This window comes from Scaptodrosophila lebanonensis, unplaced genomic scaffold, assembly GCF_003285725.1.
Source record: "Scaptodrosophila lebanonensis strain 11010-0011.00,11010-0021.00 unplaced genomic scaffold, SlebRS2 tig00000053-arrow-pilon, whole genome shotgun sequence".
Lineage (NCBI taxonomy): Eukaryota > Metazoa > Arthropoda > Insecta > Diptera > Drosophilidae > Scaptodrosophila > Scaptodrosophila lebanonensis.
The window spans coordinates 6,276,203-6,301,068 of record NW_022060548.1 but is presented as its reverse complement, the minus strand read 5'-3'; the positions used below and the strand labels follow the sequence as shown (position 1 = coordinate 6,301,068).

The 24,866-nt window shown below is 35.3% G+C and overlaps 1 protein-coding gene across 1 annotated transcript in view; it reads left to right on the top strand.

The window, feature by feature from the left end:
• Positions 1-23,410, top strand: part of LOC115623877 (homeobox protein DLL-3) — a gene marked incomplete at its 3' end in the record, with an annotated part of 46,072 nt that extends 22,662 nt beyond the window's left edge. The window contains exons 2-5 of the mRNA XM_030518426.1: positions 22,824-23,002; positions 23,062-23,147; positions 23,200-23,226; positions 23,260-23,410. Coding sequence (XP_030374286.1) covers positions 22,824-23,002; positions 23,062-23,147; positions 23,200-23,226; positions 23,260-23,410 — 443 coding nt within the window. The remainder of the gene's footprint in view (positions 1-22,823; positions 23,003-23,061; positions 23,148-23,199; positions 23,227-23,259) is intronic.
• Between the last annotated feature and the right edge of the window lie 1,456 nt (positions 23,411-24,866).

Genomic DNA, 24,866 nt, shown 5'->3' with positions numbered 1-24,866 from the left:
AAAATATTTCTACGAAATATCGATAGTTTTTGTTACTAAATTATTTTTGTATTTATTTTTTGTTAGAGCAGGAAAGCTGTCAACTTTTATAGTGTTTATTTCACATTGAATAATCGGCTTATAAATGCTGATAATTTTGAAGCTAGTGAGGTCAGAATGGAACATTTTATTTACGTTGTTTTTTTTTTAAATATAAAAATTAACAAGTCCCTGGAACCATTAAGTTTAATGTTTTTACAATTCACTAAAATGCAAAAAAAAAATAAACCATTCTAAATACTGCCAACACAATTATTTATGTATTCCAGATTTGAAATTCAAAAGCTTACTTGCAAAATATGTAATCCTAATTTTTTGCATGTCCGTTCGTAGCTTAACTCTAAACTAAATTTAAAATTGATTATAAAGATGTTAGCCGGCAATATTTTATATATTTTTTTACATGTTACATACATAGTTTACATATTTTTTCAGCCATTCAATCATGCATTATCCTTAAGCGTAACAAGTAATGCCTCTTATGTTTCTCTAACAAAGGCATGAGGTGTCATTTTATAAGATTTTAATCGAACTTCCTGATGATTAGCAGCTCAAATTTTTGAGCGCAATTTGTTGCTGGGTTGCTCTGCTGGCACCACTTAAATTTCTGATTTCCTAGCATATTCTGCCTTTGTTAATCACAATCAAAAACAGCATATAAATTTTGGTAATTGACGCATCTCACGGTCTGGTCCGATCTCGATCGCCGCCAGTTGGCTGTCAACTGAAAATCAGCATTTAAATTGCCAGCGCATATCAATGACCGCTTGAATGCGGCACAGAGGCGACACACAAGCCCATTAATAAACGCCAACCGAATTGTCATAAGACGTCATGTTTTGCGGCTCTTTTGGAATCCAATGGTACCGCAATACACGGCGTATGCGTAATGGCCGCTTAAGCGGCAACCAACTGCGCCAGCGGCCTCCACATATAGGTGTATAGCTATATGTATAGGAGTGTGCATAAACTACGCAATTTATTCGTATTTAGCGGATCAGACGACGACGACAACGAAGACGACAACAACAACAATAACTGCGCATTGGCCAACGGGGCGTAGATTTAATTAAATAAATTCCAGAGAGCGACACACGCAGCGCAGCGAAAAAAAGAAAAGAAGTTGTCGACGCATTTTCATATTTGCACATAAATTTGCAATGAAATTGTACGAGTGTGTGTGTGTTTGTGTATGCTTGTAATTAAATAAATCTGCTAGTATTTAAATGTTGCTACACAGCAGAAAAACCATTAACATTTGCCCAAACCATCATAATTAGACATCTTGCCTATTATTTAAACTATTTTTACAACGATTGATCATTTGTAGGCTTATGTAACTATTGTGGAATTCAAAATTTTGATGTTTTCAAAATTAAAAATAATATAATAATTATATATGTACTTAATTTTCTCTCATTTTTTGTTTGAACAGGAGAAAGGGTTCTCCAGCATTATTTTGTTACATTTCCTAAAATTTTGCAATTGCTGCCATAGATTTTCCAAACCAGCAATCAGAGTAATAAATAGTCAGCCAAGTGACTAAGTATGAGAAAAGCTTTCTGTTTAAAAAATATGCAGCTTAATAGAATGAAACCCTATTTCAAATGGAAAACAAAACCAATGTTTTAAAATAAAAAAAAATGGAGCTTTCAAGAAAACTTCCGATTCAGGACACTAGAATAAAACCCTGTTGTCATCATTAGCTGCTATTTCTGCATTTTAATTTAATAATAATAAACAACTAAGACTACCCTTTTCTAATCTCTTTAAATATGGTTTGAAAGGAAAAACCAAGTGTTTTCAATTGTATTTTTTACAGAAGTTATTATATACAGATAAAATGCAATGCTAACTAAATTCATTTTTCTTTCACTGTAGAAGCAAAAAAAATAACAGCAACAACCACAAATATGTAGTTGCATATTATTTAGTTAATTTATAGTTTTGCTTAAACGCACACACTCTGCAATTACAAACACAAAATATGTTTGCGTATGCGTCGAATAGATTCAGCCTCCTTCAAGCCACCTTGCCCGCTTCTCCGGGTGGCTACGATTTGTTTAACAAGTTTGTGGCACAAACACACACATACACACACCTTGCATACTTCTATAGGTATGTGTGACTAAATTTTTGCATACTCGTATATCAAGAGCTTAACAATTGACTTACATTGTCGTCAAGTTCTGTTGTTGTCGTTGTTGTTGTAGAGGTTGTCGTTGTCGCCTCCCACACCCCTGCCAGTTGCGTGCGACTGTCCCCAACACGCATTTTGATACTCTAATTTATGGTTTCAGTTTATTTGTCATGCCGTCGCAGTAATTATAAAGCCGTAACAAGTTTCACTACCATATGAAAATTTCACAAAATCCAACCATGCACAAACGATGGAACAAAAAAAAAAACACCTTCAACTAACTACAAACAACGACTCATTTCTAATAGCCACGCAATTGGGCGCGTGTTATGGCTAATTGCCGAGATTAGGTTGGCCGAAATGAAGGCGTTACACGCAATCTTAGATTACACATCTAATTTACAGTTTAAAGTTTTGGTTCAAAGCATTTTACTTTGCTAAATATTAACAACATAGGCGCCATTTCAAAAATTAAACCTACTCGATATATAATTTATAACACTTTTTGAATCATTTCATTGAAAGTTTTTTTCAGATTATTTAACTAATTGCAATGGAGAATAAGTGTTCTTAAGAAAGGCAGAAAGCAAGACCTCTAGAAATTTTTGTTGAGTTGGTTTTGAAAAAAAAAAATAGTAATTGAAATTGAATTCAAACTCGACTTAGTTTCATTAATTTTCGTTTTCTAATAATTCTCTTACCTGGGACAGAATTGCAATAAAGATTAAAGATTTAAAACAAAAAATATTAGCTCGATGTTTAATCTCCTGTTTGGATATTTCATTCCCATATCCTACATAATTTTGTGATTTCAATTTCATACCTTTGTATATGATATATGTACATATTTAGAATATTTCCCGATTCACATTTTAATAAATATTTGGCAATGCCCTTGATTGTTGATTTATTTAACATAGCTTGAGATACATAATTATTAGTTATAGCTTGTTCTTACTGTTCATATGTCGGTTTCACATCGCATAGGAACATTTAATAAATAAAAATACATAATTATTATTATTATTAGATTGTAAAATGTGAGCTTAAACCCCAAAAGTCCTAATTAAATTGTACATTTCAAAGCTGATTTAAATAAATGTTTAAACTTTCCTTTTTGTCATGTGTAATTATTTAACATTAAAACCATAATTTTTCTTTTCTAAAATATTTACCATAAAAATCATAATAGCACTACATTTATGTATAGCTTTATAAAAAAATTCTTCCAAAGAGCTGCATAATTTCAATATTTTATATTCTTCAGTGACATTTTTAAAACTAGTTAAAATATTATTTGTACAATTAAATTGATCTTCCCAACTGAATTATAATATATGCTTGTGTATATAACTCTATAAATGTGCCGCTACTGTTGGCATATAAAGATAAGAAATTCGCTCCTACTTGTATAACCAAAAACGATTGCCTAACCGGTTCATATTTGCATATAGACGTACATATATGTATATGTAAATGTTTATTATATGTTATCCTCCCTCGAATTCCTGCGGCCAACTACAGCTGACACAGCTGGGAGCTGCGCATGCGCTTTTTACAGCGGCCACTAAAAATGAAACCTACGAGCGCAGAGACAGAAAACAAAAAGGCTTATCTGGCCGCCGATATCGATAAACATAAATAAAATAATATTGTCGCCCCAATCGTAAGTAGTTGGTCGACTGGTCGTTCGATCCAGTTGCGAACTGAAATCGGCAATCGGCGGTCGTCGAACACGACCATCGACGCCTTCTCTCGACGCAGGCGCACATAAAAAATGCCAATAATGATAACGATAACGATGCGCAGCGGTTGTTTTACAAGAAAATTATGCGTTATTAGCGCACGCACACTCATCGCACACACACACACACACATACACACATCGGGTGAGAGTGTACATATGTATGTGTGTGTGTCTGTTTTATAGCAGACAGTTGGTCGTCCTGCTGTGTCCGTTTTGTTATAAAATTCGCTGCTTTATCACAGTCCCCCCAGCTAGAGATGGCCAAGAAACTGGCTTTCGAAAGCACGCACGCGAACTACCATCGAAAAATTATCGCAATCAATATTTTTAGATGTAAGCATAAAAGAAGTCCAATGTTATTTATATTAAACATTAAAAGGGATTTTTTCTTACTTTGTAGAAATTTTTTAATGCAGCCATAAAAATGTTAGACTATCGAAATATTTTGATAGAATATATGTAAGTTCTTTGTAATTGACGGTCTTAGCGACTACGTCAGCTGAGAATCATGCACTATAAGTAGAATGTAGGCTCCCAAAACACCGGTGCTGTACGAATATCGATGGTTGTAGAAAAATGAAAGTATTCCTATATCACAAGAAAATAGTAAATTGTCTGTTTGGTATTAATCTACCGAAATCGAGAAGTCTCATTACTATTAATTGTTATCTATTCTAATGTAATATCGATGTCACCTTAATAACCATATTCAGATGTGCATTGATATATCTTTGTACTTCACTATCAGAGGCCTGACTGGCACGTTAAAATTAGAAAAATTCATTATTTAGCTGAATATTCAGCTTTGATAAAGAAGAATACAGATATTTTGTTTTAAAACATCGTGAAACCTTTGACCCAAAAATATATTAATTTCTGCATTAAAATCGTGATTATCACAGCTTAAAAAATTATATTCTGTGCTCTGCTTTTTCATTGTTATCGAATACGTTATTAATTTAAGGAGGCAACGTAGAATTGTTTTCAATTTCAATTTTTGCTCTAAGTATCTCCATGCCTGATCGTATCTTGGAGCCAAGTACTATATGTCATGAACATAATGTTGCTTAAATTAAATCCATTTAAAGGAGCTACATATATGTGCACTACTTTCTTTGCAAATTGTTTGCATGTCTGACCGCAGCTAAAGACTTTTCCCAACGAGCTCAAATGTATATTTGCATAATTTATTGAATATTAGTGAGCATTTTTCTAAATATAAGCAAGTATTTGCTTAAACAATTAAGTCTCATTACTTTGTTATATTATCGTGTTTTTGGGTGCATTTTTAAAACAACACGATCACGCATGAAATCGCGCGAGCCTCTAGTCTCTGGCAACCGAATGGTGCGCCAAATTAACTTGTTTTTGAATTGTGAGTTCTGCTCGTGCTCTGCCTCTGCTGCTGCCTCTGCTGCTGCTTCGGCCGCATTAACGGAAATTTATCATAAATTCCGATATGTTAGTGGCCAGAGCTGGCTTGAGCTGCGCGTCTGCTAATGGGCGTTGATTAGCTAATTTGCTGCGCTCGTTTAATTTTCTACTCTCATGCCGGAAAGTCATTTCAAATGCCGTGCAGTTAACCCCTCGTCTTGGCCATCTTTGCGTTCCGTCCTCGATAGTGTTTCGATCAAAATCGTCGTCTACATATTTGCCACATTTGATTGCCGACCTCGCTTGTCCGTTCCGTTCCGTTCGTCCGTCCAGCTGGCGGCACATTTTCTTTGATCTGTTGACTCACACATCTTTGCCAACTGATTTACCTTGCGCGGTCCCTCCGATCTCTCTCTCTTTTTCACACCGCTGCCGGCCAAGTTTGGTAAGAATAATGAATGAAATCAAATCGAATCAAAATTAAATGCCGTTTTTGGCTCTGCGCTGCGTTAACTGGGCTGGTTAGACGGATTAGCATGTCCATACTTTATTTTTTATTTCCAATCGATTGTGTAATTTTTAGCACGCACACCACATTCGGTCGAGTAGGCCTCGAACTTGCTCTTCCATGCTCTCCCATGCTTCTCTGCCGCCGCTCCCGTCAACAATGAGAAGATTAATTTATGTTATTAAGTCGGCAGTGGCGTCTTTGATCTTCGATTCTCTGAGGTGTAAAGGTAGGCAGTCAATGCGGTGGCAATGCCGGCACCTAAGCACCCAACACACTGCAACTACATCGCATCGTGGGCTACCTGTAGCGCTTAGTAGAGCAGTAGTAGTGTATAGAACAGAAAGCAGTTCGCATTAGAATCGACGTTGCTAGGGTGACCAGAGTGCAGAACCAAGCAGCGAAGTTTGTTGGTGATGGGTTGGGAAAATGTTTGGAACATAATGTGATATGTATAGGAATATTTGTTTGAGGAAAATCCTCATCTGATAAAGAAAGGAAAGTATGTCGAGTAGGCTATATCGACTCGTCTTGTCATCCTGCTCAAGAATATATATACTTTGTGGGGTCCGCAAAGCCTCCTTCTGCCTGTTACATAAATTTTCACAAAAATAGTATAGTCTTTTACCCTTTGGGTACAGGCTATAAATAGCCAAATTGTCATTGGCTCACGGCTAAATTCGATAGTGTTCCTGTTCTAGTCAGACAAACATGTTTTCATATGTGGAGGTTTTATATTTATTTGGTGTCATTGCTCCCAAATAGATATATAGTATGTACGTCATATTCGCAATATCATACTATTCAGAATTTGTTTGCATCCCTGAATTAAGCTTAAGGGTGACCAAAGCTTATTAACAAGCAGTGCATTGCATTGTTTAAAAAAGTTTGTTTAAAAATGTACATACTCTTCAAAAGGAACAAAGGTCTCGAAAAACATTCAGTATTTAAGTAATTATTCTAGATGCCTCAAATATATATGAATCTGAGCACAACATTCTTAATATTTATATATTACAAGTTTATTATTTCCAAGACAGTAATAAAACAGTGCGATGCCTAGATTTCATCTAACTTGAATTTAAAGAGAGACAGATGACGATCCATTTCTCACAACTTCTCTGAAAAAAAAAAATCAAAACCCACAAGAAGCATAATATAAATTTCATGATAAAAAGAAAGAGCTTTTTAAAAATATTTTAATTGAGTAATTTAATAACCAGTTGGTGCTCAAGAGTATTAAATGCATCATACTACCATAAATAATTAATAGAACTATTGCATTTAACATTGAAATAAACTAACTATTTTTAAGTTGCATGAGTTTTAGAAACGCAATACTTGTGTGAAAATGTGATTTTCAACTTTTACATCCAATGAATTTCTGATTTCTGATTTCTCTATTTATATGTGCTAGATTTAATAAATTTCAAAAAATAAAATAAACTCGTCCTTTCTCGGACCTAGGAGAATCTGGATACCAACTTTCGTTATTCTAGCTTTTATAGTTTCTGAGATCCTTGCGTTCATCCAGACAGACAGGATGACAGACGGGCGGACATGTCTAGATCGATTTCTGTCGTCATGCTGCTTCAGAATATATACCCTTTATAGGGTGGGAGATGCTTCCTTCTGTATGTTACATACTTTGCACAAACCTAATATATATCTAATATCCCTTTTTTACCCTACGGGTACAGGGTATTAAAATATTCTTGATATCCAGAGGATAAGTTTTTATTGGTGGATCTTATACACTTTTTAAATACTTTGTAACTATAGCAGAAGAATTCCAATCTAGTCTATGTTATACTATTCTATTACTTTCAATTCGGTTCTGTTCTCAGAGCTTACAAATTTGTGTGCAAATAATTTGCATGACTGACCTAAGCTGAAGATACGAACTCAGTTAGAAGAATTCAGTCAGAAAAGAATTTTTAACTGCTAATTACTTTAAAGCATAACTTATATTAAAAAAGGAAGTAAGTATTAGCTAATTATTGGTTAGATTAAAATGGCCACCCTACTTAGCGGTGATTTCATCCCAAGTTGTCGTATTTGTCATTGAGTGTAATCCAGGGAACTAGTTTTAAATACTCGTAAACTAAACAGCAAACAGCCATCAGCGGAATGATGCTTATTCTTATAAATTGTTGGTCGGGGACCGTTCGGGAGTCGTAACTGTTGGCCCAGTCCCTTGCGTGTTGCCATCCATGTCTTTGCTTCATTAATTTGTAATTTATGACAGCTTGTCATAATAGCGCCTTCAATGGTGGTGGTGGAGTTGTTGTTGGCATTGTAATGCCAATAGGCCTAATGCTCATTAACAAGCAGCGCTCTGTTTCCATCTTGGTTTATTTTGTATTTATATTTCACTTTATGTTTTGCCGACGCTGCCGGCCAACTACTCATTTTTCGCTGAGTTGTCAAAACTATTGAACAATGTCTCTTGGCCATGTTAGCTGTTAGCCACCGCATCATCATCAACAATCTATCTACCTGGCTATCTATCTATCTATCTATCTTTAGCCATTCTTCCAGCGCAGACAGACACGCTGCGGGCCTTTGTATGCTTTGTGCTGTTGTCAACGCTTTTTGTTGTACCACCAATAAACAGGCGGCTTCTTTCATCTGGCGGATAGTTCAAAGCGTGAACGAACTTCTAACTCAATTAGTGTGTCGTTTTTTAAACGGTTTTGATTACAAGCATATTTCTTGCTACCCCCAATACTACTACACAATACGCTAACTAACCAAACCAGAGGTAGTAAGAGAAACATGCTACTTATAAAGACATTAACCCAGCTAACACGATCAAGCCCCGATTGCTGTTTGGCCTACATTGCAGTGACCTTCTATCATGAAGGATGGGCTGGGCAGGGCAGGGCAGGACTCCATCGAGCTGCAGCAAATCTTCAAAAGAGAGACGCGCAAAGCCGCGCTTTGATCGCATTTTAATGATGATGACCATTGTTAGCTGATGTTAGCGATTGCCCGGCCAGATTTTCACTTAACAGCCCAACCATCCAGAGGCGCAGTGCCAGGACAGTTGGACAGTTGGACAGCTAACTTTGCGATGCTTAAAGGGCATGCAAACATAAAAATGATGTACTGCTCTGCTGCTTTTTTAGACGGCAGCCCCATCGACCCAACTGAGGACGATGCTGACGCTGACGCTGTCGATGTCGATGCCGATTGTTGTGGATAATGCCGGCAACTGGGACGACTCGAACGACTGGGGAGACTCTGTCGACTGCGGCTCTGTAAAAATTAAGCCAAGTGCCAAGTGTACGAGACCGAGTCGCTTCATTGGCTGCAGCGCTGCCAAATTGCAATGCTACGTAATTTTTATTATTTCGCACCGAACGAAAAAGACCCGGACCATGGGCTCTAAGTGGCACAAAGGCTACCAGAATTTGTTATTATTTGTATAACAAATGTGGCAGTTCATTATTTTGGTGCTTTATTTCGCCTTAAAATGGAACTGAGTTGGATTTTTGAAGTTTTTTCATTGATCATATGCATACATTATTATTTAAATGCATCGTGCTTTATTTAAATAAAATTGAACATTTTCGTCCCCCCCATTTGGTAAAAAGCTGCGTACGCCCTTGTAAGATAAGGATATTTAAAAAAAGGATTTAGTTATTTGTTTGATATAAGACGGTTTCAAGCAGGTTAGCAGAGGACTAAAAAGCCTATCGAACTTGAGGAAGCTTCCGCTTCATTTTGTTTTGATTTTTTTCAGTCTACATTTTAAGATATTTTATTAACTTCAATTAACACTTTATTGATAGCTCGAGAATATATCTATAGAACTGTTCTAAGGTACAATTGTCAATGTTTATAAATAAAGCAAATCGCTGCAGATTCTATAATTTCTGTATCAATGATGTATCAAAGCTTCCTGTTTTATAATATAGAATAGGCAGAACTCAATACCTAGTTGACCCCACTGTCTTAATTTAATTAAAATAAATTAATTACAATTTAATTTGTTTACAATCCTAACACTAAGTGCATAAAAGGTCTGAGACTATTACAGAACGTAAAAACTGTGGTAAAATTGAACTGTGGTAAAGCTATAGACCCTTCATTAGAGAATGGGCGCAATAGTTGCAATAATAATGAGAGAACCAAGGATTCAGCGCTCGAGCACAACTAAAACCATTCATCTGCACTTTCAAATGAAACTAAAACAAATGATACTACTAATAACAATATGATTTCAATAAAAATAATATGATTTCAATAACTATTTATTTATTTATTTATTATTTAATAAAAATCTTTACCAAATCCTAAACTTGTCTAGAATTAATGTTCAGATCAAGAATGTAAATCAGAGATCAACAACAGTCATAATCTTCAAGAACATTATTTTAAAAAGATATTTTTTCTGCAAGAAACATAGAGAAGAAAGAGTATACGAAACTCACGACAAGTTGTTTTCTTTTCTGTTTTCAATTCGATTGCATACTTTCAGGTTTGTGCAAACTATTTTGTACATCAAGAACCAAACAGTTTATTCTATTTAAAAGGAATCGTAAAAGAAGAACAACAAATTGCAATTCTTGCTATCTATCCATCATTATTAATCTTCAAGCATAGTTTTTTAAAATCATTTTCTGGTCGAAAACCATCTTGTTGGCAAACTACAAAGTGAAGTAAACGACAAATTTCCAAAATATTTTGAATTTGGAAAAGTATTTGAAACAAGTAAAAAAGCTAAGGTCGGGTGTCCCGACTTTGAAATACTCTGTACATATGTTTACAATAATTATAGAAAATAAAAAGAATTAAGAAAAAAAAAAAAAAAATTTGATCGATTTTACCTCTCTCGGTATTCGAACTCACGTAAAGGGTGTATAATTGCACATTTACATAGCAATTGCGTTTGTGTGAGTGTATGTATGCCTATGCGCATCAATTCGTGTCTGTGTAAGCATTTTCGCAGTCAACCAAACAGCAACATCAACAACAGCCGCGGGCAGCGCTTGAGCAGCGCTGCAGCTGCGCTGCATCAGCAAATATATTTATGGCTATAACTTCTTGTTAAATCGGTCTATCATAATGAAATTTGGCATACGGACACATAATAACTAACTGGGGGTATTTCCAAAATTTTAGTTCGAAATTCCAAGAATTACGGGAGTTACGATTTGCGGGGTAGAGGGGGGAGGGAGGGGAATTCCAAAATATACATTTTCTGCGTATTCACATAAGGCATCTGGGACTAAAATTTGGTGTTCCTAGGTCTTATAGTCTCCGAGATATAGGCGATTATACGAATGGAAAATCGGGAAAACCCCCATAGGGGGGAAGTGGGGGGGAAAATCAAAAAAATAAAACAAACTCGTATAGAATACACACATAACGCATCTTCGTGCAAAATTTGGTGTCTCTATCTCTTATAGTCTCTGAGATCCAGGTGTTCATACGGACGGACAGACGGACAGACAGACAGACAGGGCTAGATCGACTCGTCTCGTCATGCTGATCAAGAATATATATACTTTGTGGGGTCTGCCACGCCTCCTTCTGCCTGTTACATTTTTCAGCTCCCGCAAACCTAATATACTCTTGTACATTTCATGTACAGAGTATAAAAATGTAACAAGATTCAGACTTGAAAGTTCTATCTGAATTTCTATACTTATATGAAATATATATAATCAATATACATCTAATTCTGTATTTGCACGGTGGATTGGTTCCTAAAAAAGTCGTGTAAAAGAAGACTTATGCAAAATAAATCGTGCTAAATGGAATAAAGTCGTGTAATATATCAAATTTTTAATTTTCAAACCGTATTAAATGAAAACCGTGTAAAAAAATACCGTGTAAAAAACACCGTGTAAAAACAGAATAACATGTATATGTTTTTGGTGCTTCAATTAAGAACGCCCCTAATTTAATTGTCATTGATATTTTTTAAAAACAATTGCTCTTTTATTTTTGTGATCCCTATCATCGTATAGTTTTCTTAAAAATGTAATCAACTTTTCAGTGATCCTGTGAGTGATCCTGAAATCAATCGATAATTTTTTTGCACATTATTTGGCAGAGTTTTGCATTAAAGCTGATCTGATTGCTGCGCAGTTAGGCTTTGATCTTATTTCTGATCAGATCATTGCATTTGGGCCCATTGTCCATTGGCTGAGTGAAAAGTATGCCTCGGGTTTCAACTTCATGCAGACTCCGTCGTCGTCAACCGTGCAGCGTGCAGCGTGCACCGTTCACGATGCAACATGCAACATCTACCGTCTACAAGTTTGTCTGCTGCCCATTTGCTGACTGACTTCATTGCTCTTTACGTTACGTTAAGTTAAGTATATGTTGCCCGAGCGCCATGTCGTTTAATCTACCTTTTAAAGGGCGTGGCCATAGTATTTTATATGTGTTGATCAAAGAGTGCCGACGCTTTGTGCCGCAGCCGACAGGCGACGTCCAAGACGAGGTCCAAGACGAAGAAGTCGCTGTCTTTTTTTTTTCAACTTTTGCGCATGCGCAACAAGCTTCGACGTTCTTTTCTGCAAAGCAGGCAGCCCCATCTCTATACATACGAGTATACGAATATGTATGAGTCTTAGACTTCAATACACACACACTTATTCATTATTGAATTAAGGATGACCACGTTTTCGGCGCTTTATTTTTCTGTTTTCGTTGCTTCGTGTGCAGACTCTTTTCGCAATGCAATTGATTTGGCTGCCATTAAAAACAATCAATGTTTATAGACAGAGACCGTATTGTTTATAATTATGTGAAAGCTCAGTGCTTAATGAATTGCCAATTCCCATTTCCAGAGAGTGTGCGAACGGTTTGTTGACTTTATCCGTTTATGTGGGGCCCACAAAGTGCTGGGCGCCTCCAGGTGTTGACGCATGTCAAGTGGCATAAAAGAAAGTCGCCGACATCGGTCCGATCATATAAAGAAATTAACCCGCCTGCTACACGCAGCGGTAACGATTTTTGATTACAGCCCCCAGCCATTGACATGTTCTTCACCCACTTTCCCTCTCCCCGTCCCCGAAAATTGCAGTGCCATGCTAATGTTTACAAGATGTAACAGCAATCTAAATAGCTGAGGGCCAGAACCGAGCGAAATTTACACTCACTCGCATGTCCGCACTTTCGGAAGTTAAATTACTGGAGTGCGTGCGTATTTGAGTCAAAAAAATGTCTGCTTCTTCAAATGAAACGATTAAACCAAGTTCGCATCAATGCTCATTTGCTTTTCTGCTAATCTGAACTTATTTATAGGGTATTCACGATCAGTGGTTGATTGTTCGATTGCCTAGTTCAAAAAAAGCTGTGTATGGAAATACTTTGTTGGGATAAAGTATGAAAAAATTAAACAAGTGATCTCGAAAATTGGTGAAATTATACGCAAAAGAGAGGACCACAAAGAAACAGTTTTCAAAAATGCTTTGAAGATTTGAAAAGTTTTTATATAAATGAAGTATTAACCTCAAAACGACCTATCCAGTTTGATGAAGAGAAGGCTAATCGTTATCTTATAGACAAGGAAAACACCACTCAAGTTATGGTCTTCCCCAATCTTATAAATCTTCAAAGTTTTCTCATAGAGCTATTTCTTTGTCTTAACCTGAAGCTAGCTCTGAAAGCCTAAACACAATTCATTTGAACAATTTTGGCAGCGATATATAAAATCTAATAATAAAAGAACTCCTGCTGGCTCTTCTTTTTTTACTTTATTTGACATATTCACCAGAAATTACTTCGTAATTACGCTAATAGTTAACACACTCTAAATGGACCAACTCCAGCAACATTTATGTGTATTTCTATTGACAAATATCAGCCACTAAGCGCACATTCGTATGCTGATGGGCAATATTTGCCCATAATGTTACACACCCAATAACTGTTCAAAACTAAAGCTTTCATTTAAGCCAAAAATATCGTCATTCGGACAAACAGCCAACCAGTTCACCTAGTTAGTTTGGCACACGGAAGCGGGGAGAAACAAACAAAATATTGACTCGTACAGCTACAAAATATTGCGCGCATTACAAACGTGTAAACAAGCAGCGAACAATGACAGACCCCACTAGTTGAATGCGATCCGGTCCCAGTCCTCTCAGGGAGCTGATCATAAGAGACACCCAAAGAAAATACCGAAATTTATAACTTTCTCGTTATGGAGTCTCTCGACTCTTTTGTCGGCGGCTAAATTTGTCTCATCTTCTTATATTAATTTGTGTTATTGTATTTCGGCTTTCGTAACAGCAACAGCAACATCAAACAGTAACAAAAGGTAGCTAAAGGTATCGAGTTTTATAACCTGCTCGAACTCATCAATTTCGTTGCTAACAACACGTAGACACGCCAAAGTGAGAAAAATATGCAGTCCCCCAGAGCCGGTAACTGAAACTGAATCATCGGTTGAGATTGTGGTTACGTTTTTTTTTTCCGTTCTGTTGTTATTGTTGTTTTTTGTTATTTTTTGGGGGAACTGCCGCCGACAACGTCATAAGTAAATTTCAGTGCGTTGTTGCGGAGATTTCAAAAAGCCATTTAGAATAAATTAACGTGGACCTACCGCTAAAAAGATCGAGTCGGATGTGACGGACGGGAGAGAATAGGAGAGACGTTGTCGGCCGCTCTGAGTGCGTCGCATTAATCTGATCCCTCATCAACGTGGGCCCCAAACAGGATTAAAATTAGTTTTTGATTACGCTTTCGAGCTTCTGGACAACGCAATTTGTGGTCTCTGGGAGCGCATTTTTTGTATTGCCGTGCCGTTCCGTTCCGTGCTATACGAATATATGCGGCATATTTTTTGTTTTTTCTTCACTGAAGCCGTGTAATTAACGCTTTTAGCAAAACTCTTTGTCGTGCTCCTGCGGCTCTTTTGCATGAGATTCGAGGTTGCATCCTCATTCCCATTCTTGAAGTTCTCGACATTTTGTCATAATTTTGCTTTATGAGTGTGTGTGTGTGTGTGTGTCGGCAAACTTATAAAGCTATTGGCAGGTATTTAGTCCCCAGCAGTCTCTTGAACGTGAAATTCCTTGCGCTCATAAATCCCCAAATAGCCAACTTCTAATTGAGTCTTCCGTTGCCGCCGACACACAAACCACATTCCACCAAGTCATGCTCCTCTCGCACACACCCTCGAACCCTAAATACACAGAGAGAAATAAAGTGCAACAACAATTTGATATTGACAGATGTTTTGCATTTCTATTCCGATATTTTCATTTCGTTCATAATAGTAAGTAAAAAGTTTGTCCTCCATTTGATGGAATGAAAGGTAATTCAGAAACAAACAACAAAACAAACCTTTTATAAGTAAAAAAAAAAGTTACCAAAAGCAATTGTCATCGAATGGGAATGAAAACGATTTAAAATGAAATGAATGAAAGGTAATTTAGAAACTGATCGGAATAAAATAAACCTTTTATAAATAAAAAAAAAAATTACCAAAAGCAATTGTCATCGAATGGGAATGAAAACGATTTGAAAACTCAATTTTATTCGGAATTACAAAAACAAAGCGGAATGGAATCATTATACTTTTAAAACCCAATCGAAAGTTGGCATAGGTCTACTTATTTGAAGTCAAAATAAATAATAACAATTCTTTTATAAATTTTATTTTAAATAAACAGAAGGAAAGTTGTGAGTGTGAGTAAAACAGAAGCCTTAGAAGTTCGAATTAAAAATGGGATATGTAGGACAACTTCGAATTCAAATGCATAGAAAGAGAAGCAAAAAGGAAAGTTGTGAGTATCCGTAAATCAGAAGCGTTCGTAGTTTGTAATTATATCCAAATATTTGAGTATAGGGTGTTTTTTTTTTTAAAACAATTTTAAAAAAGTCGCTTATTAGTTGGCGGCCCATTTATATTTAATTATTATTATTACAAGTATCTTTAATTTAACAAAAAATACTATCGTTAATTGTTAACCTTAAACAAAACCGATTTCATATTAAAAAATATTTTTATTGTTCAACATGCATTTTTTATTTAAACAGGGCTCACTGCTCAAATTAAATTAGAAATTGCTGGGTTACTCAAATATTGGAAACAAATAATTAATTAGCAAAACTTTGAAAATAAATTAAAATTAATTTGATGAAAATATTGTACTTATAAAAAACAATATCAGTGTTATTTTCGAAGAATCAAACAATCGTTGCAAAAATCCATCAATATTTTGGCTAAGGCCTTTAATAGCTCTGCAGCTCTATTTAAAACTATTATTATTATTATTGGTAAAATTATAAAATTCTGATTTTCTTTGGCAGCATTTTTATAATATATATCCTAACAAATCATAAAGACATTTCAAAACACCGTTCGAAAAGTGATACGAACTATCATCATATCTTTTTTCTTTCTGTGTAGCACATACGATACACATTTAGTTAGGTAGCTGCGCTCATCTTTCAAAAAGAGGACCAAGCTGCGGCATTTGAAGAGCGTGTGAACAGCACCTTGTGTTAAAATATTTTCTGGGCATTAGCTGCCCAGATAAGCATCTTCTTGGTAGCTAAAGATTTAGATCTCTGGCTGGCTTTTATTTTGACGCTTCGACTTTTGTGTGTCTGACTGGGTCTGCATTTTATTACATTGCTCCAAGCGCGTTAGACTGATCCCAGCTGATTGATTTGAAGTTGGCTTTAATTGAATCGTTCTTTTCTATCTATCTCGTTCAACTTAATTAACATAATTGCTGTGGCCACCACTCTTGATGCTTTGACTCTGACTGTGTGTTCTGGTTTTTATTCCTTTATCTTTTTAGCACTTAAGCAGCTCAGGCTAATAGATTTTGATTGACTTTTCACTCTTCTCTGAGGCCCATTGATACCATTGCTCGATGATGTGCGCCTGAGCAGTTGAGCAACATTTAATTAATTGCCGCTAATTTATATGGCCAGCTAATTTAACTAATTACCTTTACCAGCAACATCATTAGCCAGCTCTACATACCTACGAGTGTGCTCGTATACGAGCATGGGTAGTTAATTCTGTACTTTGTGCCTCCAAAAGCTGGCCATGTTCGATTTGGTGGCGATAAGGCACGCCAGTCATTGTAAGCCATTGGCCAAGACCAAGTGCCAACTCCTTCCTATTCTTGGCCCTTTTTACAACTCATGCCTAAGGACAATGCGTCATTTTGTTTGTATCTCAATTAGTAACGCTGCCTGACGGCATAACTTATGCTTATTTCACACTCGGAAAAAAATTGGTGGGAAATAAAATTAAATAAGAAAAAATTTTACAACTAAATTTAAAAAATATTTATTTATACAAATATTTATGGCGGAATTTTCTTTTTCAATGGATTATAAAATCAATTGGAAATTTTTTACGAATAAAATATATATATATATATAAATATTTATAAAATAGTATACTACTTATATATTCGTACATATGTTTATATCCATTACATATGTTGGTAAGGGAAAGTTTTTCAGAGAAAGAAAATGTTTTTCTTTTTTTAGAGCTTTTTAAATATATACATTAACTGTGGAAGAAAACTAATAATTTTTAGAGCTTTATAAATAGAGTATATACATATATTTCTTAAAAGTGGATTGAAACAAATAATGGACCAACATCTCTATGATCAAATATAAGAGGAATTCAAGTTGCCTTATGCGGAAGAACAAATGCTATGGCCATGGGTCTACTAGAAGCCGAATGGCCCGAAACCTATTGGCGGGAAAGCTCGCAAATGGTTCGAGTGCAAGTCTTCTGCTCTTATGGAGGGATCTGCTCAGACCCTAGTCGGGCAATAATATGGAACAAGGACATGGTATATTCACTTATGAAGTGCAACGAGAATTTGTTGAAAAAAAAAAATAAAGCTTGCCAGATTTGTTTTCCTGTGATATATTTCTGATTAGCTCAAAGGGAGCCAAATTTTTAGGCAATAAGAAAGATTTATCTTGGGATATATAAAAATATTGTTTCTTTTTTAGCCAGTTTGGGTCAAATTTAAACAGAAGGTAGCTATTGTGTTTATATAGTATCTGCAAGGAACAGTATTTTTTTTTTAATTTAAAAAAAAAATTTTTTATATTTATTCCTTATTTAAAATCTGTTCTAAGGAGAACAATTATTAAATTAAAAACTACTTAGAAGGAATGTATTGCGATACTAAAACAATCTGTCTAAATTGATGAAGTGATGGCTAATATCATAGACAACATAAAACATTCTCAGTAAAGTCAATGAAAAATTGTTTAAAAATATATTGGTAATGTTTCTATATTTAATTTGCTTAAAGATTAAACAGCCAATTAATAATTCGTCAGCCCTCAATGCTTCGACCTTTTATACATGCTAGAAATTTCTTCTTTTTTTTCCAGATGTAGTACATTTGTCTTATTTTTAGGGCAGTGTAGTCTCTGTGGTAGAAATATTTTGGTAATATTTCTATAATTAATTTGTTTAAAGATTAAACGGCCTATTATCAATCTAGTATTACCTTCGTCTATATAAAATTGAAATATCCTTCTTTTTTTGGTTTTTCCAGCTTTAGTACTACATTTGTCTTATTTTTAGGGCAGGTCTCAGTGGTAGAAATATTTTGGTAATATTTCTATAATTAATTTGCTTAAAGATTAAACAGCCAATAAACAATCTATTACCTTCGTCTGCTCAGCCCTCAAAGCTTTAACTTGCAACATGCTTCATACCTTTTATACAAGTATATGCTTGAAATGTCCTTCTTTTTTTGGTTTTTCCAGTTTTAGGACTAAGTTAGTCCTATTTTTAGGGCAGTGTAATCTCAGTGGTAGGGACTCTTTTGTTATTTGTAGCTCAGTTGCTGGTTTGCTGCCGCTTGCCGCAGAGTTCTGCGAGTGTCACAGGCTCTGGGCCTGTCATAATGATTAGTTATGCTGATGACATTATTTGTTGTGCCCACCGACTGCGTCTGGTTGTGGGTGCAGTCGTAATTCTTTTGGCAAATATGCTTGTCACTCAGACACTGCACTTTGAATGCAGAGAGCCAAGATTGAGGCAGAGGCTATTAGCATGACCCGGTCAGCCCCTGGCAGCTTTCGTAATTAATTAAGCGCAACAAATGGCCAAACCCAACACACCCACAACCAGGTTTCGGCCAAGACGGGCAAAGACAAGGCACATGCCAGCTTTTAATTAGAGGCGTGCCTCGATTCCGTAACTCGCCAAACGTGCGGGCATGCGAAGCCATTCGTGCCGCCGACAGAGGAGGGGCAGGTTCATGTGGCGTTTTGACCAATTTGAATTGGACAAGTTGGTCCAACCTCTGCCCACATAAGTGTACGAGTATATTGAAGTGAACAAATGCGATTGAGTGCATGAGCAAATTTATCAATAGATGTATATTTTTACAAAATAAATCCTGAAAAAATGGCTTATTAAAAACGAGCGTGAAACTTAAAATTAAGCTGATGGTTCTGATATATTTAAAAGACTTTCTCAAGCATTAACTTCACAAATATTGCAAATTATCTTTGAAGATAATTAAAGTTTTACCTTTTATCGGAAAGTAAACTTTATTGATTTTGAAAAAAACGTTTTTGTCAATTTTTAAATCAATTTCCTAAGACTGATTTTGTTGGTACTTCAGAGAAAAATTTGTTAGATTCGATAGCCCCTATGCCAATGCCAATTATGTACAGTTCTCTCTAATACGTCCTGTGCTGGAATACTTCTCCCGTACCAGGATGCAATTGGATCCGAGGTTGCGTGGTCTAAACTGGCATTATTCTTCAATCTTCATTTATCAACCTGCTTTAGCAGACTTCTCATTGTTGTTATCTTCCACAAATTCATTGCCGAAGATGTTGCTGTTCCTCTCAAGTTTTAGGTGGAATTAATTTTTGGGTACCTCTCAGACCAACAAAGCTCTTTTTTTCACTTCTACTCAATAGCTGCACAACTGACTACGCCACGAACAATAATTTCCGGGTTTTATGCTCAGGCTATAACGAACTTCTTACTATCAATTGAACTATCCCGCTTCTCAGTAAAAGCATCTCCTAGCTATCTTCGAAAGGGTTCCTTTCTAACTAACTAGCCAGATTGGCTTTTAAGCTTTCCCCCTCATCTAGTCAGAGAATGTCGCAAATTTATTTATTTATTTATTTTATTGACAAAGCTCATGTGTGAAAAAAAGGAAAACAACTCAGAGCCTTTAAACAAAATAAAAGCAAAGCCTATAAAAATAACAAAAATATGGGGGAATTGTTGTATGCCCCGATTCACAGCAGAGAGTAGTCAGAAACGTTATTAAACCAAACAAAAAGTAAAAGAGATGAAAAAATAGCAATAAAAAATAAAGAAGAAGTATGATTAAATTAAAATTGAAATTATTAAATAATAAAAGATAAAATATAATTAAAAACTAAAGGTGGAGAATCACTAAAAATAGTTTGTTTAAATCAATTATCAAGAGTTTTTTTTTTCTTTTAATTAAATTTGTTATTTATTTAAGATTATATAAACAAATAAAACTTCTTCGAAGCGGCTTCCTCATGAAATTGTGGATCTTTTTTACTTTATAAGTTGTCCCTGTATTGTTTATTGTGACATCGACAGCCTCATTTGTGGATAAATAAATAAATTTAAAAAAACTTGCGCCAGCTTCAGATCACAAATTTATTGCTTGCCAGCAAAAAAGAGCATTAAGGCCGAGCCTTGTCTAAAAAAGAAGGCAGGTAGGGGGCGTGTGCGTGTGTTTAAATAAATTAAGGACAATAAACACATCACTGGAGTGACAAAATGGCTTTGGGTCAAAACCGCAATTGCAGGCAGACAGCAGTCAGCAGGCCATAAGAGCAACCCCTCGACTTGGCCAGCATTTTGGGCGTCCTTATTGTTAATTGTTCAAGTTTTTTTGTTGTTGTTGTTGTAGAATCAGGGGTTGGGATACGAGCAGCTGCCATAGTGGCGCGCACTTCCTGTTTCAGCCACTCCTGTTGCAACCATAAAAGAACACAGAAACACATTTCCGCTCACACTTCTTCTGGCCACTGAGTGGCTGTATAAATATTTTGCATTCGAATAAAAAATTCAACAACTAGAAGCAGGAAGAAAAAGGCCGCATATCAAAATAAACAAACTAAGTATGTATATATTGTAAGGGCATTGATATTGGCGGCTATTTCCGTTGCCAAACGCTTTCCAAAAACATCAATCAGCGGGCGTATTACCTCTAAACATGCTAAAAACAAATACCGGCCATCAAATCAAATCCAATCGCAACACGCTTAGGAAAACAAAAAACATAAAAGAAATCATTCAACATGCCGAGGCTAATAAAAATCGACAAAAGTGGCCCAACTGGGAACTGGGAAGGGGGGCCAGAGCCAGAGGTGAGATATCAAGCCATTAAAGTCGTACACATAAGACATTTCACTATGCAGAGTTATGGATTGTTGCATCGCTTTATGGCCAACAATTTGTTGTTGCCTTCGTGTTATTGTTTATTATGAATTCCATTGAATTGTGTTGCTGTTGTTGTTCAAATTGTTTCAACTATTTCTGATTGAATTCCGCGTGCGCATGCGTGAGCAGCCTCATAAAATTGGGCATTAAAGCCAACCAAACAGCCAACCGAACGACCGACTTTCAAACGTTAACCAAACTGTTAACAATGGTTAGCGCCATAAAGCTAATAGGGGGTCGAATAGTCGGATGCTCCGATGGTAAATTTTTAATGAAAATTTTGCCACATAATAGACACTGATAGATGCACGTTGCACAGTGGCTTCGATACATATTTTATCGATCAAAACTGGCATTTCTATTTGTAAACAACACTTCACTCAGAGAGGAGAAGGATAAACTATTTTATATATAACTAGGAAAATTAAACCAAAAGATAAAATAGTTACTTAGAACATGTCTCACGCGTCATAAAACTTTAAAAAGGAAAGAATGACGCTTATTTAAACAACTTTTCAGCAATTAAATCGATAAATATTATCGATGTTATCTGTTTCTAATATATTTAATGATTTAGTTAAGGTTTTAAAATTTAAAAACATTGATAAAAACGTGAAATTATGATTTTAAAAATTTAAAATATAATTAAAAATTTCAATTTAAATACAAAAAAGATAATAAAAGTAATAAAAGTAAAGCTTCAGAAAGAACTTAAAAAAAAAAACATTGGTAAAAACTTGAAATTATGATTTTAAAAACTTACAAATAAATATAAATTTCAATTTCAATACTCCTTCATTGGAAAAAGGAAGCACAGAAGTTAAGTTTCCCAAAGCAAAGTTTAAAAAAAAAACATTGCTAAAAACTTGAAATTATGATTTTAAAAAATTAAAAACATGATTAAAAATAAATAGAAATTTCAATTTAAATACTTTTTTATTGCAAAAAAGGAGAATAGAAGTCAAGCTTCCCAAAGCACAGTTTTTTAAAAAAATATTAGTAAAAACTTGAAATTATGATTTTAAAAAATTAAAAATGTGATTAAAAATAAATAGAAATTTCAATTTAAATACTTTTTTATTGCAAAAAAGGGGAACAGAAATCAAGCTTCCCAAAGCACACTTTTTCTCACAATTAGGCCAAATTTCCAGCAAAAAATGTAGATTAAACATCTATATATATATAATCGATAATTAGCGGATGTCTTGCAAATATAAATTTAAAATTAAATATTTTTTAACTGCAAAAGAAATATTGAAAGAATCCTTTAACCTTCCCAATTTCTACCAATTATTCATATTTAATTATTTTATTTTATTTTTAAAATATTGTTGGCTAAAAAATGAACTTTTTCCCACCAGCTTCGACTGTTAAGCCACTGTGCGTTGGTTTGATGGTACGAAGTTGTGGCCATAAAATCGAATATTTTATGGACACACGCTTTAAAGGCATATATCATACGGTTCCCGTCAGATATATAACACTTTAGCGGCTGAAAATTTATGGCGCCCTAGCCGACTTGAATTAATTACGCTGGCAGCGCTTTTGAACTTTTTGATTTTGATTTCGAATTTTTATTGCCGATGTTTTACAGATCCCGCCACACTCAACATTTTCGCCACACGGCCCAATCCGAAGAAGAAGCGCAAATCGCGCACCGCCTTCACTAATCAACAGATATTTGAGTTGGAAAAGCGCTTCCTATACCAAAAATATTTATCGCCCGCCGATCGAGACGAAATTGCCGCCGGCCTGGGTCTCTCAAATGCGCAGGTGAGTATGCATCCCATAAAATGCCCAAACATATATTATATATCGTCAACTATATGTAGGTTATCACCTGGTTTCAAAATCGACGGGCCAAGCTGAAGCGGGACATGGAGGAGCTGAAAAAGGATGTGGCAAGCGTGAAACAATTGTCAGCGAACAAAAGCTTTTTAGAGAATGTTAATGACTTGAGTATTTTAAAGACCCGACCAGTCAGCAGACAGCCGCCGGTTGCCGCTGAGCAGTCGTTACAGCCTCCACAGCAACCACCACAACCACAGCAACAGCAACAACAACAACAGCAGCAGCTCCAACAGCGCGGATAAGGAGGAGCTGCGCATGCTGAAGCTGATGACTCTGATGCGTTATTCGGATGGCAAGCTGCTATATCCCCAGCCCCCACCACCACCACCAACAACACTAGCCCCTAAAAGAACAGCAACAGGAGCGGGAGCAGGAGCACGTCCTGCGACCTAGTTACGACCTCATAGTGATTGGCTTTATTTGTGAATTGTTCATTATACTCAACAACAAATTTGCCAAAATGGGAAAAGCGCAAAAGTTTTTCCCCACACCATCAATTTCCTAATAGGTCTTTAGTAGTATTAGGTTTCATATATGTATGTAAGCTTCTCTATATGTGTACGTATTTGTATATTTTAATTGCCTAGAAACAACAACAACCACACATGTAAACATTTTATTCTCGCTCTAACAACATTTTATTGTAAATATAGACGTTGGAATTATTCCCGCAACCATCTTCTCTTCATTCTCAGATTACAAGCTGCGTTTTAAAGTCGGCGACATGTTTTTGAAATGAATTTTGAATGAATTTAAGATCAATTTAAGATTACAAATTATAAATTGACTTGAAAATATTGCCGATGCCTGTAATGATAGTTGCAATCTTTTTTTTTCTAATACTAAAGATAAGACAACTACAGATGTTAATATATGATTTTATGAGCAACAATAGAATTGTTTGGTCGGATTATAGAAAAGAGAAGCTTCCGGGTTTTTCCCCCTTCTCTGAGTCATTAATATATACAAATAGAAATGACTTCAAATGGTTTGGTCTTGTGCAAATCTTTTTTTTTCCATACCCTTTGTAACAATTATATGAGCAGTGTGACAAATAATTTTGAAGGGCTTAAATAATATGGTCACACAAACAAATTATCAGGTCGTATCAAGGCATTCTCTCTTGATCATTAAATTGCTTTCACAGTCCACTGCACTTCACTGAAAGGAAAGATGTTATTTCTAAACGAGTTATGCGATAAGTTTTCGACGAATTCTATTAAGAAGGAAAAATAATAAGTACTTAGATACAATATTATGCCAAGCCCATTCCATCTTTAAATTTTCTTTGTCTTTAGTATTTTCAACTAAGACCGACATGTTGAAAAATTAGAATTGGAATTCCACTCAAGCAATCCTCCATTTTATTAAACACACTTGATTATTTCAAAGACTTCATTTGAAAAACATTTAAATTCTGTTTAAATATGTTTATTTGAAGACTTTAAATTGATTAAAAGTCGCTACGAAGAAAATATATTGTTTATTTGTTCTCCATAAAAAAAAAATTAAAATAAGCTCAATAATAGTACGAACATAAATTATCCATTGGCAATATTCTGAATATTTTTTGGGAGTTTCAAACGCTTTTATTATGATTATCAAAATCTTTTGATATTATAGTCAATCTTTAATAAGTTTAGTGGTTTTGGCTTAGCAACGCATTTAAGGTCGAACCAGTTGTAATAAAACCTTTTTTTTATTTTATTTTCAAATAGATGAGTTGGCTAGTATTTTGTATGTCCTGCGACCACGCTATTGATTTTTTTCTCTGAAAACATTATGA